The following is a 12,210-nucleotide window of genomic DNA, read 5'->3' as shown; positions in this document are numbered from 1 at the left end:
ATACTGCATTCCAACATTCGAGTGAGAAGCCACTGAATATTTTTAGGGAGAGCTCGGTGCATCTCCAGCTGAGCCGTGTTTGTGTTGACAAAAATAGATTTTTTAAGGCCAAACGTGACCTTTAGAAAACTGAACGTTAAGAAATTTAAAGTTGCAACGTAAAGACATGTAAAGTTTCAACATATCTGTGGTTTGCAGTGATTTATTCTGGTGACTGGGTGCAGTGGAAATAGGTTGTTAACACAACACTGACATACTGCCGCCTTTCTTTATGGCAAACTTGTTAGCAAACAGTTGCTTATTTACACATCAGTTATGAAGCGACATTACCATCCCTTTGGTGTTGTGTCCAATATTCTCTCTCTTTCAGCTCTGTTCAGGTCTCTTTTCATCTCCTGAGGGAAATATCTGCTGCTTTAGCTGCTAAATTCTTCACTGTGTTCACCAATTAGTCGCTTGCTCTGCCTGCCTACTGTTTTTGCTGAGCAGTTAGCGTAAATTGGGTTTCTATGCAGCCAAAAACGACACTATGACAGCAACAAGACTAAACCAAAACGGGGCCAGACGGCTAAACGCTGAGCTTAAACTCTCTATAAAGCTCCGTACGGCAGAGGTAATTATTCTCTGACATTACTATGAGCGACCCATTTCACACATGACAGTACCAATTGTCATTTGATATATTGTTATTGTAAGAAAAATTGGTTAGCCACCTTAGGACACATTAATAACAGCTCTGCCTGTCCAATTGTAAGAGGGAGTGATAGACTCACTTGATCCTTCACCATGAATAAGACAAATAATTGGTGAAATGATGGAGTAGCATCATATGAAATGCTTTTTGGGTAAGTACGAGTATAAGATTCAAGTCCAACGTGGATCGCATACAAGTGTAGATTCTGTTTTCATCTGAGCTGGTCACTGTAGCCTTCATGTAGTAGATCTCCCTATCGCCTATGGGGAAGTATAGATCCATGTCTCGTTGTAGGGAGCTGTGGTAAGTGGCTGACCAGGACAAGATAGTGTTTGGCTGGTTTTGTGGCTTGGCTGGCCTTTTGCCTTGGAAAGCACTTCTAAGCAATTCCCAAACAGCACAAATCCTCCCCAAACCCTGTGACCTCAGTGAACGTGTGTGTGTGTGGGTGACCGTGTATGGATGCGTGTGAGTCTGTGTGTAAAGGGGTTGAGGGGATTACGGTGGAGCTTTCACACTCAGCGGACAGAGGGATGGATCTGCTTCCTCCATGGCCCCTCCAATCCCTGAACACAGCCCAGGGATCAGTGGGTTGCTCAGCCACACTGAATCCACAGCTTTAAACTCTCCCTCTACCGGACCAAAGTCCTCCAAAACCTCTGACCTTTTCTGCTCTTTTCCTTTCCCTCTAACAGAATTTTCCTCCTTTTTGTTGAATTTCACCAGCTTTTTTTTTTTTTTTTTATCCCTCCGACCCTCCCTTCTGTCTCAGGTAGGCTTTTGTTGTGAGAAAACAGCCAGGGAGCAGGACAAAGGCCAACCATTTGAACAGATAGAATGGAAAACAAACTCAGAATTTACTCTGTGGAGCAGGACATCAATTGAGAAGTCAATATTAAAGTGTGTTGTAGAGTTGAGGTGAGGGAGCAGGGTTGTGAGGGGAAGAAACACGAACAAGTCTCTTCTATTCTCTTAGAACGATCGCTGTGATGAATCCGAGACATCCACTTCAAGGAGCAGCTCATTTGAAAGCGAAAATATGCTTGTTTTTATATTCGTTCCTTGAACTTGTGCAGGATAATGGATCTGTTTATCCAAATAAAGTCCACCCCGTGTCAGAGTCGGTTTTTCTCACAAATGAGAATGATTAGATGTACATTCTGCACTGACATGACTCATGATGACCTCGGTACTTCTTTGTTTTAAGCATTTTTCATCTTTGAATAGCAAAGGGAGACAAGAAACAGGGGAGAGAGCGAGGTCTGACGTCAAAGGTCGCCAGCTCCCTCAACTGTATTCACATAAATGTAGGGAATCTATTGTCATTTCACTGCTTCCTGACTGATCAGCAGCTAGACAGACAATGGATAGTGCAAATCAGCAGTGACATCGGGCCATATTTTGACCTTTGATAACCCATTAGCTTCCAACCACCTCCTAGCCAAGATCACTTTCTGATCGTGTTATACGACAGGAAAGAAGTTAATTATTCTAAAATATCAACGCACATCTTGGACACATTTATTCAAGCCTGGAAGTGAAATGCATGGGATCTAATCAAACGGTAATGTTAGCTAGGAAGTGGCCGTATGCTAACATTAGATAACAGTTTAACAAATATGTTGTTTTACCCTAAAGGTTTCAACATGCGAGAACTGGCCACCAGTTGAATTTATACTCCAAACAAATAGGGGGCAGCATATCACCAGATTAACCGCTAACTGCTGCCGACTGTAGTTGCTGTCAGCTAGTTAGCTCAGTTAGCCGTGCAGCTGTCTACACCGCTAGCACAGGAGCTGATTTTCACTATGCATCTTTTAGCTGCCCAATCAATGTGGAAGTGTTGAAATGATTTCAATTTGTCAGATTTCCAATGTTTATATGACTTGAAACCTGAAACCCAGCAGCGTTACATTATCCCAGCATTCAAGCTTCCATTTCTGAGCTTGATGTCAGGCAAAAATGGCCACTGTGTGGATATGGTCCATTGGTCTACAAAGGAAAACATTCTGTTTGGTTCTGACCGGGGGGGTAGGTCTAGGGAGGGAGGGGACTGAGTATACAGGCCCCTCATACAGCTAGGGATGCAGGAAGGGGCCCCAAGAAAATATCTTGGTATGGGGGTTGAGAATTTTGTGCTACACCCCTGATCATGCGTTACGTATTTCTTTTCCTAAATTAACTGAAACATGTTTACAATATCTCATATGAAGTAGGTTTTACTAGGTGCAATTTATTCTCTTGGCTATGCTTTTTCAAATACAAATTCCAGGAATCTAAACAAACAAAACACAAATCAAGATGTCAGTCACCAAACTTATGTATTCTCTCCTCTTCTCTCCCCCGACAGCAGCTCTACCACTTCTTTCTCGAAGTCACCAAAAGCTACTTCATGTCAGAGTCAATTTCTGTCAAATCTGGCTGTAAGTGTCTCGGACATGCAGTAAATTGTATTTAAGACTTGGCAGCACAAGCTTGTCGGATTAAGTCGGTGAGACATAAGAGCTTTTTGATTGAGGAGGGAGAGTGGGTAGAAAATGATGAGGTGGAGTTATTTCATCATACTTTTTCCTGACCGGGTCACTTTTGTCCCGTAGGACACAAATCCAACATAAGCATAAACCATTGTGAGGACTAAAATACTCACATCCTGGTTGGACATCTCCCAGTATGGCCGCTCCCCGTATGACATCACTTCCCACATGACGATGCCATAACTCCACGCGTCACTGGCTGAGGAGAACTTCCGGTATGAGATGGCCTCAGGGGCGGTCCATCGGATGGGGATCTTACCACCCTGTTGACACACAAAGTGCAAACTAAAGACTCCTGGATAGAATCGCATCAAGGTAATAATAGTTTTGAATTAATTAACTTGTTTTTAATTTTATTTAAGTTTTGACTCTTAGATTTTCATTTTAGTTTAGTTTTCAGTTGTTTTAGTTTCTGCTCCTTTCAGTTAATTTTCAGTTTTTAAAAATTTAAATTTGAGTTATTCTTCAGACCTTCTCAAGTCACAATGGATTCTGCTCTGATCTGGAGCTGTTTACCCAAAGTAGATCTTTTTTACTTTTGGATTCAAAAAGTGTATCTATCTTCACTCCTATTTATCAACCTGACTGCAGCGTGACCTCCACTGTTGGGAGTTTATGTTCTGTAACGTTAACTGCCAACTGGAGCTGGAAGGATAATGAACTCGACTACACGGATGCTATTACAGAAAAGAAGAGAGAGAACTGGAGTCTGTGGTGAGTGCTGAATTCATTGAGAACTGACCTGAATTTAAACACACAGACACACACGTCTTGTTGTCGACTTCCCTTTCCTGGAAGTAGTGACGGGCTACCAAATTAAATCATTTCTCTGGGTTTGCAACATTTGGGATAAAGAAACAAAGTAAAAGTAAAGTACACAACTCAACAAAATATATATAACAAAGGTCGGTTTTAGGCATCTTAATGAGGAATTCTTAAATATCATATCTTTAAAGGGTGACAAATTTCTCCACTGCTTATTTTCGTTATAGTTTCAGTTTTAGTTTATGATTATAATCCTGACTCGCACACACATGAGAGTATCAGTACATCCTGAGAACTGACAGCTAACCTTCCTCAGAGACATCTACTGATTGAAATGTTTTCTCTTACTGTATGTACCACTGGTAAATCATTCAAAGTACATCTCAACTCTCTCAGAGACCTCGACCCAGAACACATTCCTGTCCAGCAGAGTTGTGACTGATGAAAGTAGTTGCTATAGCGCAATCAAATGCATGCCGAGCCATTTTAAACCACTTATTTCAAAAATACTGCTCTCATAACCTGAATCCTAACAGCCAGACTTGAACACATTTCTGTGTTTATGCCACCGAAGTTTCCACCTCACCTCAGCTCCCCTCACACCAACCTTCACTTCCCTTCTGTGGATTTCAACCACATTATGAGCAGAAAAGCTATACTTGGAACGATAAACACAGCGTTTCCTTCACACAGTAACCTCAATACAAACCAGGGAATGGAGGTCACCGTGGGCTCAGACAGATTTGCAGGACGGCGACTTTTCAGCACAAAAGTCTTTTTTTGTGTATCGCTTTTGCTGTCTACAGCAACTCCATCTTTCGCTGGCCTCAGGAGAAATATCATCAGCCTAATCAAGGAGGAGTGGAGTGATGCATCAGTTCGCCGATTTCTCAAGCTTACATAAACAGCATCAGTCTGTAAATGAAATCTTTGAAAGGAAATGTAAGCGTCCCACGCTCTAAACGCCTTTTCCTCATTTACAACACTTCGAGGCAATTTGGGAATAAAGATGACAAAATACAACAACAGCAGGTACATTGGCAGGAAATAAAAGGTAAGTGTATAAGAGCCCGATCTCCAGGTTCAGTACTGGTGTGGTGATGAAAAACAAAGAGAGTTCAGGACGCTGTGGATGCCAGTTCATGCTTCTGATTTGACATTTTTTTGAGGCCAGTACCAAATCGCTGACACCAAATGTTAATATCTGCTCATTTTAATTCCTTTAGAGCAACATTTTAGTTTAACTTTTATGTAACTAAGATTGAAGGTCTCCATCAGTCCAGGTTGATGACTTAAAGGTCCTATTTGTAAGACTCTCACTGCCAACTCATCAAAAACTGATGCTCTGGGATTGTAGGATCCCAAAGCATTCGTTTCTGATGAGTGGGGAGTGACGCTCAAAAATCATTTTTTCTTACAAATAGGTCCTTTAAGTGAAGAATAACTACAATTCCCATTTTCATTAATATTCTTATTTTATTCTCTTTAATTTTTCTCACTAAATTACAACTTGATCTCAATGTGACCTGAATAAATAAAAAAAAAACTATATTACAGAAAGCTGATAGATAGATAGATAACTTTATTAATCCCCGAGGGGAAATTAGGCATGGTATTATGTATTATGTCCATCATTTCTGACTCAAAACGCCACATGTCATCAAGTTAATGAATGGATTAAACCCCAGTTTGGAGACCGTACTGTGAGGGTGTATTTCATTAAGATTAACTCAGCTTTGTAATAAATCAGTGGCAGCTGCTCGGTTTTAGAGGGTGGCGTCGGCGTACCGTTGTGGTGTAAGCAGCCTCCGGGTCGTCCTCCAGGACTCGGGACAGGCCGAAGTCTGACACTTTACACACCAGATTGCTGTTGACCAGGATATTTCGAGCTGCCAGGTCTCGGTGAACGTAGCCCATGTCTGACAGATACTTCATGCCCGAGGCGATGCCACGCAGCATGCCAACCAGCTGGATGACGGTGAAGTGACCATCATGTTGCTGACAGGGGAAAGAGGGAGACAGAGAAGAATGAGCTGACAGAGAAGAGCCACTGCAAAAACCGGAGACAGCAAAGACAACCAGAGAGAAAAGGAGGGTCGATAAGGATGGATGGCAGAAACAATAGACAAAGGAAACATAACAGTATCCATAGAGCAGCAGTAAAGTTTGCTCAGGATTTTAGTGGCAGTTTATTGACAGAACAATATGCTACAGATGTGAAATACGGTTCCCATTATAGCCTCTTGTTTTTACAGACAAAGGCCCACTGTAGAAATGTCTTGTTCAACAGCGCTGTTGTCGTGTTTATTTCCCACAAGAATATCACCTGAAGCGAGAAACAGACATAAACATACTTGAGTTCTCTGATCGTCTCAGCACTCACCCTCAGAAACGAGTCCAGCGATCCGTTTTCCATGTACTCCACCACGATCATCACAGGCCTGCCTGCAAACACACACAGCACAACACACACTCTTTACCTCTCCAGAGACTTTGCCATTGCTCCTATGGGTATGTGAGGACAGTCTACGGTGGACAAAGACAAAAGTCACACACAAGAACAAAGCCAAGCTAGTCTTCTTCTACAGTAGCAGGGATCCACAGCTTTTCCTACAGGGACTCAACAAATGTTTGGTTGTATGTTTTATTTATTTCTGATCCTGACAGTTTCAGTCCTCCAAACCTGAGCCACTCATCGCTGAATCAGGACCGTGAGTTTCAGTTAAAAGCTCATTAACTGGAAAGTGTATCTTTGTGTGAGTTTAGATTTTCTTACAGGTCTTTAACCTCATCTTAATCCTGGAAATGTATGTAATATCATCCTAAACACATATCCCAGTCAGCCCAAAGTACATTCAAAGCTGTTGTTGAACCATTTGAGAGTGCAGTCGTGGCTTTGGGCTCTTTTGAAAGGGTATGAGCAGAGTTTTTTTCCCAAGCTGTCAGGAGCTGTGTAAGAGCCTCTGGCATTAGTCTATAGGAGCACACTGAGCCGCTATTTTTTAATGCAAAAATAAGCCTGCAAGATGACCTGTTACTTCTCCTGTTAGCTGGAAAACACAATGGGTCCAAATCATTAGTCTTACATGGGCAAAGTTCAGATTAGATAACACTAAAACTGAAAATGAACAAATTTGTCATTTGTGACCTCAAAATAACCTTGCTTGACGGTATCAGGGGCAACAACTCATTATAGTTCTTTATTTGGTATTCATCAAATAGTCAAAAACAAGTGCTTAGGTGGAAAACAGCACATTCAAAGATCAAAAAGCATAAAACTAAATAACACTTTATTCATGAGGAGGCAAAACTTTGTACATGCTAGTTTGTTAGCTTGTTTGTTTGTTTGTTGATTGCATCTTGCTGTTGTGTTTTTTTCTCAAAATGTTTTTAAATTGATGCATTTGCCAGCTAAAGACGCTGGTAGGCATTGTTGTGTGTCGAAATCCAATATAAATAAATTATTATTATTATTGCAAATTAAATTTGACCATCACAATTTACACGCTTATTTCTTAATGAATCTTACATTACTAGTTACTATTAACACGAAAAAAAAACTGGTGATATTGAAACGCATTAATAATTGTATGAGTGAACAATCCAATAATCCCCCTTAGAAATAAACTGAGGCTTTTGTAAAGCCAGCGGTGTAAAACTTCATTAAATCTGATGAGATTTTCAGCAGAAATCTTTCAGACTCACAGTGAGACACATTTTTGGCAATTTATATCCAAACTAAGCACTAAACGTGCGAGTGCATACTGATGTCTGGAAAGATTATATTTGGAGTTGTGCAGACGACACATCAGGTTCTGGTAAACAATGGCTGACAAAATCACACTGCGTATGTGTGCGTGTGTGTGCATGTGTGTGTAACTGCCAGTCAGAAACTCAGAAAAGGAAAGCGAGGGCTGGGGAAACACAGACCATCAGCGCTTGATTGATGCATCGAGTCAAGAAGCTCAACTCATAAAACTTTTCCCTCTCAACATGTCCGACCTGCCGAACGGGACCTGTTCAGTATTCAGCCCGTGTACGGCATAAAACATTAGTCAGAAACAGGTGCGAGCACAAGTTTTCTCTCAAAATGTTATTGTCTCCCCGCAGAGGATCCCTACGGTGTCACAGAGTGACTGGTTTACAGCTGGGAGGCAGTTGTCCAGGAGCTGTAAACCATTCTGAACTGCTGGAAACAGAAATAAAAGTGTTACTATGGTGAAGTAACACCATGATATCACACTTCAGATGCAAACTGATTTTTTTGACTCCAGTGGGAATGCGTCACATGGTGGAAGACATAGTATCAGGAGTCGGATGCTCTCTGTTTCATAATGGAACAGAGCGATGCCAAATAACTGTTTCACTTTATAGATGAAATAACATGATGCACCTGCTCTGCATCACTGGAATTAAAGACAAATCAGACACAAAGAGATATTTCAGTGTTATTGTTTTAAAGGGACTGAGAGACAGGAGACAGCAGGTGAGACTGACTGATGCCAGAGAGGCTCCTGTCATTGTTATGTCATGTGTTTTCAGCTAAATGCACCAATGGAACTATAAATTAAGAGGCTATTCATTTCTTTTTTAATTAAAAATACAGTACAAGGTGATGTTAGAGAGATTTGGGATTGTCTCATTCACTGCACAGGGGACAGTCCCAGATGCTTCAAAAGTGAAAAGTTTAGTGCTTCATGCGACTCTTTATTGGAGGTTAAGAATTTAACCATATGTACACGTTCCAAGCACTTAGTCGTCATTGTTAAAGCATTGTCTCTTGTCAAAGAAAATCATGAAAACACTTCAGGTAAAGCATCAATTAGACCTTTCTGAGGCTTATCCAAGTACCTTTGGCGCATTTACCGCCTCTTTCTCATTTGGACGGCCACAAGAGGCCACAATAGGACCATTATGCCTGAACTTGAAAACAAACAATAAAATAAAAAATAAAACAGTGTGTATTTTTACAATAGGAAGGCTATGAGGATGAGAACTAAGATGTTGGCTTGGGAAATGGACGCTTGGTTACCTGCTGCGCCGCCACATAAGGAGTGTTTCAAAACCAATTTTGTTGTTTTCAGAAGTGTTTGGGGAAATAGGGACTGTCCATAAATCCAACTGTTCCACTTGGTTGCCAAAAAAGCACTTACTGCACCTTCACAACCAATACTTAACAGTCACAGGTGAAAACACATACACTTTGAGTTGTGCAAACCACAGATATGTTGAAACTTTACATTTCTTTATGTTGGAACTTTACATTTCTATAGATTCAATTATTAATGTTATGTTGTTTGTGGCAAAGTGCCCATCTGGGGCACCATTACAGTACCCTTTCTGCGTGCTAGTGCCCCCTTACAACTGGTGCACTTTTAATTTTGTCATGAGGTCTCCTTGAAAAGATCAAGTTGTGTTATGCTTACAGATGTTTGAAATACAGAGGTTCTATAAATAATGCATTTACTGGCTTTTCAGCCGTCTAGCTTCACTCCACCACCATCCCATCTGCTTACAGATATGAAAACCTGGTCATAAACATGTAATCTGACATTTTAATATGCTACGTAGCCGATGGAACATTTAAATGTGAACATATCAGCGGTTTGCAGAAACATTACCTGCAGACTTTATTTTCTGGGGACTGGTCTCGTTGTGCGCTTTCATAAATGCTGGTTTGCATGGTGTGTGATTGTTTTTATATTCAGAAGAGCATTGTGGGTAATGAGGTTATTTAGGACAAATACAGTATAATGAAAAAGTCTGTGGCATTCAGAAAGTGATGCAGTAGCATACAATCAACACAAGTCAGATACAAATGTGAAATACTGAATGTTAACATTCATTTTTAAACAGCCCGAATGCTTTAACATTTGAAATAATCAACGCCGAGCAAATTATCACCAAGGGTACATTGATTCTAAACCCAAGCTCCTGTCGCCAGGGAGAATGAGGCACAGTGGTTATTTGGATGGATGAATGAGCAGAGCCTTTATACCACATAGGCACATGACTTGTTTTTTTTTTTCTTTTAATCTGCGAAATCTTATCATCATACCCTTAAATTTGCAGATGCTTTCCCCACAACACCAATGCAACAGGGATAGACAGGAAATTATTTGATCAAGCTTGGCTTTCCCGAGCTAATTAGCAAGGTCTGGAAAACAATATATGGTTATGCAGCGCAGCGCCTGAACAAAAACAAACGCACCTGTTACCGGAGTCTAATGCGTCACCTGTTATAGCAGAGCAGGTATAGCAGTCAGTCACAGCACAATACTCTCCATAATTAGTCTCTGAAGAACAACAACAGATGTAGGGAGTGAAAGACGGCAGGGAAGGCGAACAGACAGGCGGGCAGGCAGACAGAAGAGGGATACTCAGAATTTATGTCTGTCTATATGTGACGCCGAGCACAAAAGGATTTCGATTGCGTGATTCAGTGCGAGTCGTGCATTGTGTTTGCGCGTGTGTGTGCATGTTCCATTTGAGAGGCAGTCATGGGAAATGGTTTGCTCTGATAACTTCCTCCCTTATAAAACACAGATGACTAACAGCATGGTGAAACTGTGGATTTCTTATGTTACTTATGTTTGATTTAATTCAATTTCACAGAATATATTTCAGGCTTCAATGCTTTTAAATTGAATGTGATATCAAATAGTAAAAGACAATGTTCTAAATTAATGTATTAGTATCTACATAACAATACAGTGGCTCTTTGATAGTCACCCGTCTTCACCAATAAAACGGCCCGTTTGGCAAGGCAACTTATTAAAACACATATTAATGTTTATTGGTCGGTGGTGACCTCTAGTGGTTGTAGTAATTATGATGGGAGCAAAGGAGGGACGCAGGTGATGGTATAAAGAGCAAAAAAGTCTGCATATGGACGGTGAGGTCGACGAACTGTTCAACACACCCAAACTTTTACCCAGGAGACAACTTTTATGAAACCAAAAGTCAATGTTGACTACTTTTAAAATGATGTAATATCTTTAACTTACCTCAGATACTTAACATAACTGTAGTCAACATGTGTATTTCAACTTAAAGAATGATCTTTTCCTAAACCTAACCAAGTAGTTTTGGTTTCTTAACCTAACCACACTGGGACTGTTTCACGTTAACCCCGTGACGATGAAAGTCTGGGTCTATGCCTTCGTATCTCAATACGTCACGGTGATACTAGGCACCTTCATCAGCAAAACTCATACCCAGCAAAGACTGCACTTCCCTCGGGCAACTGAAGCAGAAAACACCTGTTGGTTCACTTCTACAAAGCCATTATAGAGAACAGCCTTGCATCATCTCTCAACATCTTACTTTTACGTAAATAAGACTTTGGGGTACTTCTTACAACACTGACAAGATAACTGGATTCATAAACAGCTTCTTTCCTAAGCAGCAGAACTAACCCCCCTCGTCTCACCTTAAGGCTGTGTATGAACCGGACTGAACTCAGTCTGGACTTGTTAACTGGTACATCATTCATGTATTCTCCGCCTGTCGGGCTTCTTCCTTCCCTTTTGTGTCTTGTTGTAATGGTTTAAGATGCCTGTTTGCCCTGGAACTGAGCTGCGCACTATCAAACAATTATGACATGGGGTTAATATATAGTATCTATGTATCGACGGCTGCGAAAGAGCTGTCATTCAGAAATATCAGACCTCTGAGTGTCTTTTCAGTGCAGCCAGCCAGTGTTGTCGTTCCCAGCCACGGCGACTCATTTTTCTTTCTTTGTCATCATCAGATGTCTGACAGAAAAAAAATCATCTCAGTGTTGTGTGGGAGGATTATTTCACTCAATAGCTTCGGAGATGTTCGACTTGAAAAACTACAGTTAATTCTATCGGTGCAAGATATCAGCAACCAGCAGCTTTAATGCAATAATGGCAGTATCGGCCTTTAAAGACCCTTATCAGTTGGATCCTTGTCAGCAGGGTCAAAGCTGAGGAGTGTCCTCTATCTGCATTCAGGCAGAGGAAAGTAAAGTCTTCAGGGGACACATTTATATTCACAGCGATGTCTCAGTTTATACACCCCCTGTAAAAACAACCATATGTTGCGCCGGGTGAGTCCCGTAAAACAGAGCTCGTTAACGTGTCCGTACACACACACACCGCACAAAAACACACATCTTTTGTAGATGAAGCATATTCCTGCACAAAAAAAGAGCTATTTGAACTTCTGCATGCAGGCCACTCACACACAATA

The 12,210-nt window shown here is 41.0% G+C and overlaps 1 protein-coding gene across 1 annotated transcript in view; it reads right to left on the bottom strand.

Moving 5' to 3' along the window:
* epha6 (eph receptor A6) overlaps positions 1 to 12,210 on the bottom strand; it is a 182,396-nt gene that overhangs the window by 3,447 nt on the left and 166,739 nt on the right. The window contains exons 12-14 of the mRNA XM_084361638.1: positions 6,377 to 6,438; positions 5,782 to 5,991; positions 3,342 to 3,491 (exon numbers count right to left, since the gene is read on the bottom strand). Of these exons, the coding sequence (XP_084217764.1) occupies positions 3,342 to 3,491; positions 5,782 to 5,991; positions 6,377 to 6,438 (422 nt within the window). The remainder of the gene's footprint in view (positions 1 to 3,341; positions 3,492 to 5,781; positions 5,992 to 6,376; positions 6,439 to 12,210) is intronic.

Source organism: Pagrus pagrus (genome assembly GCF_965226575.1).
Source record: "Pagrus pagrus genome assembly, chromosome: 9".
Classification (NCBI taxonomy): Eukaryota; Metazoa; Chordata; class Actinopteri; order Spariformes; family Sparidae; genus Pagrus; species Pagrus pagrus.
This window is presented reverse-complemented; position numbering and strand designations above follow the sequence as displayed.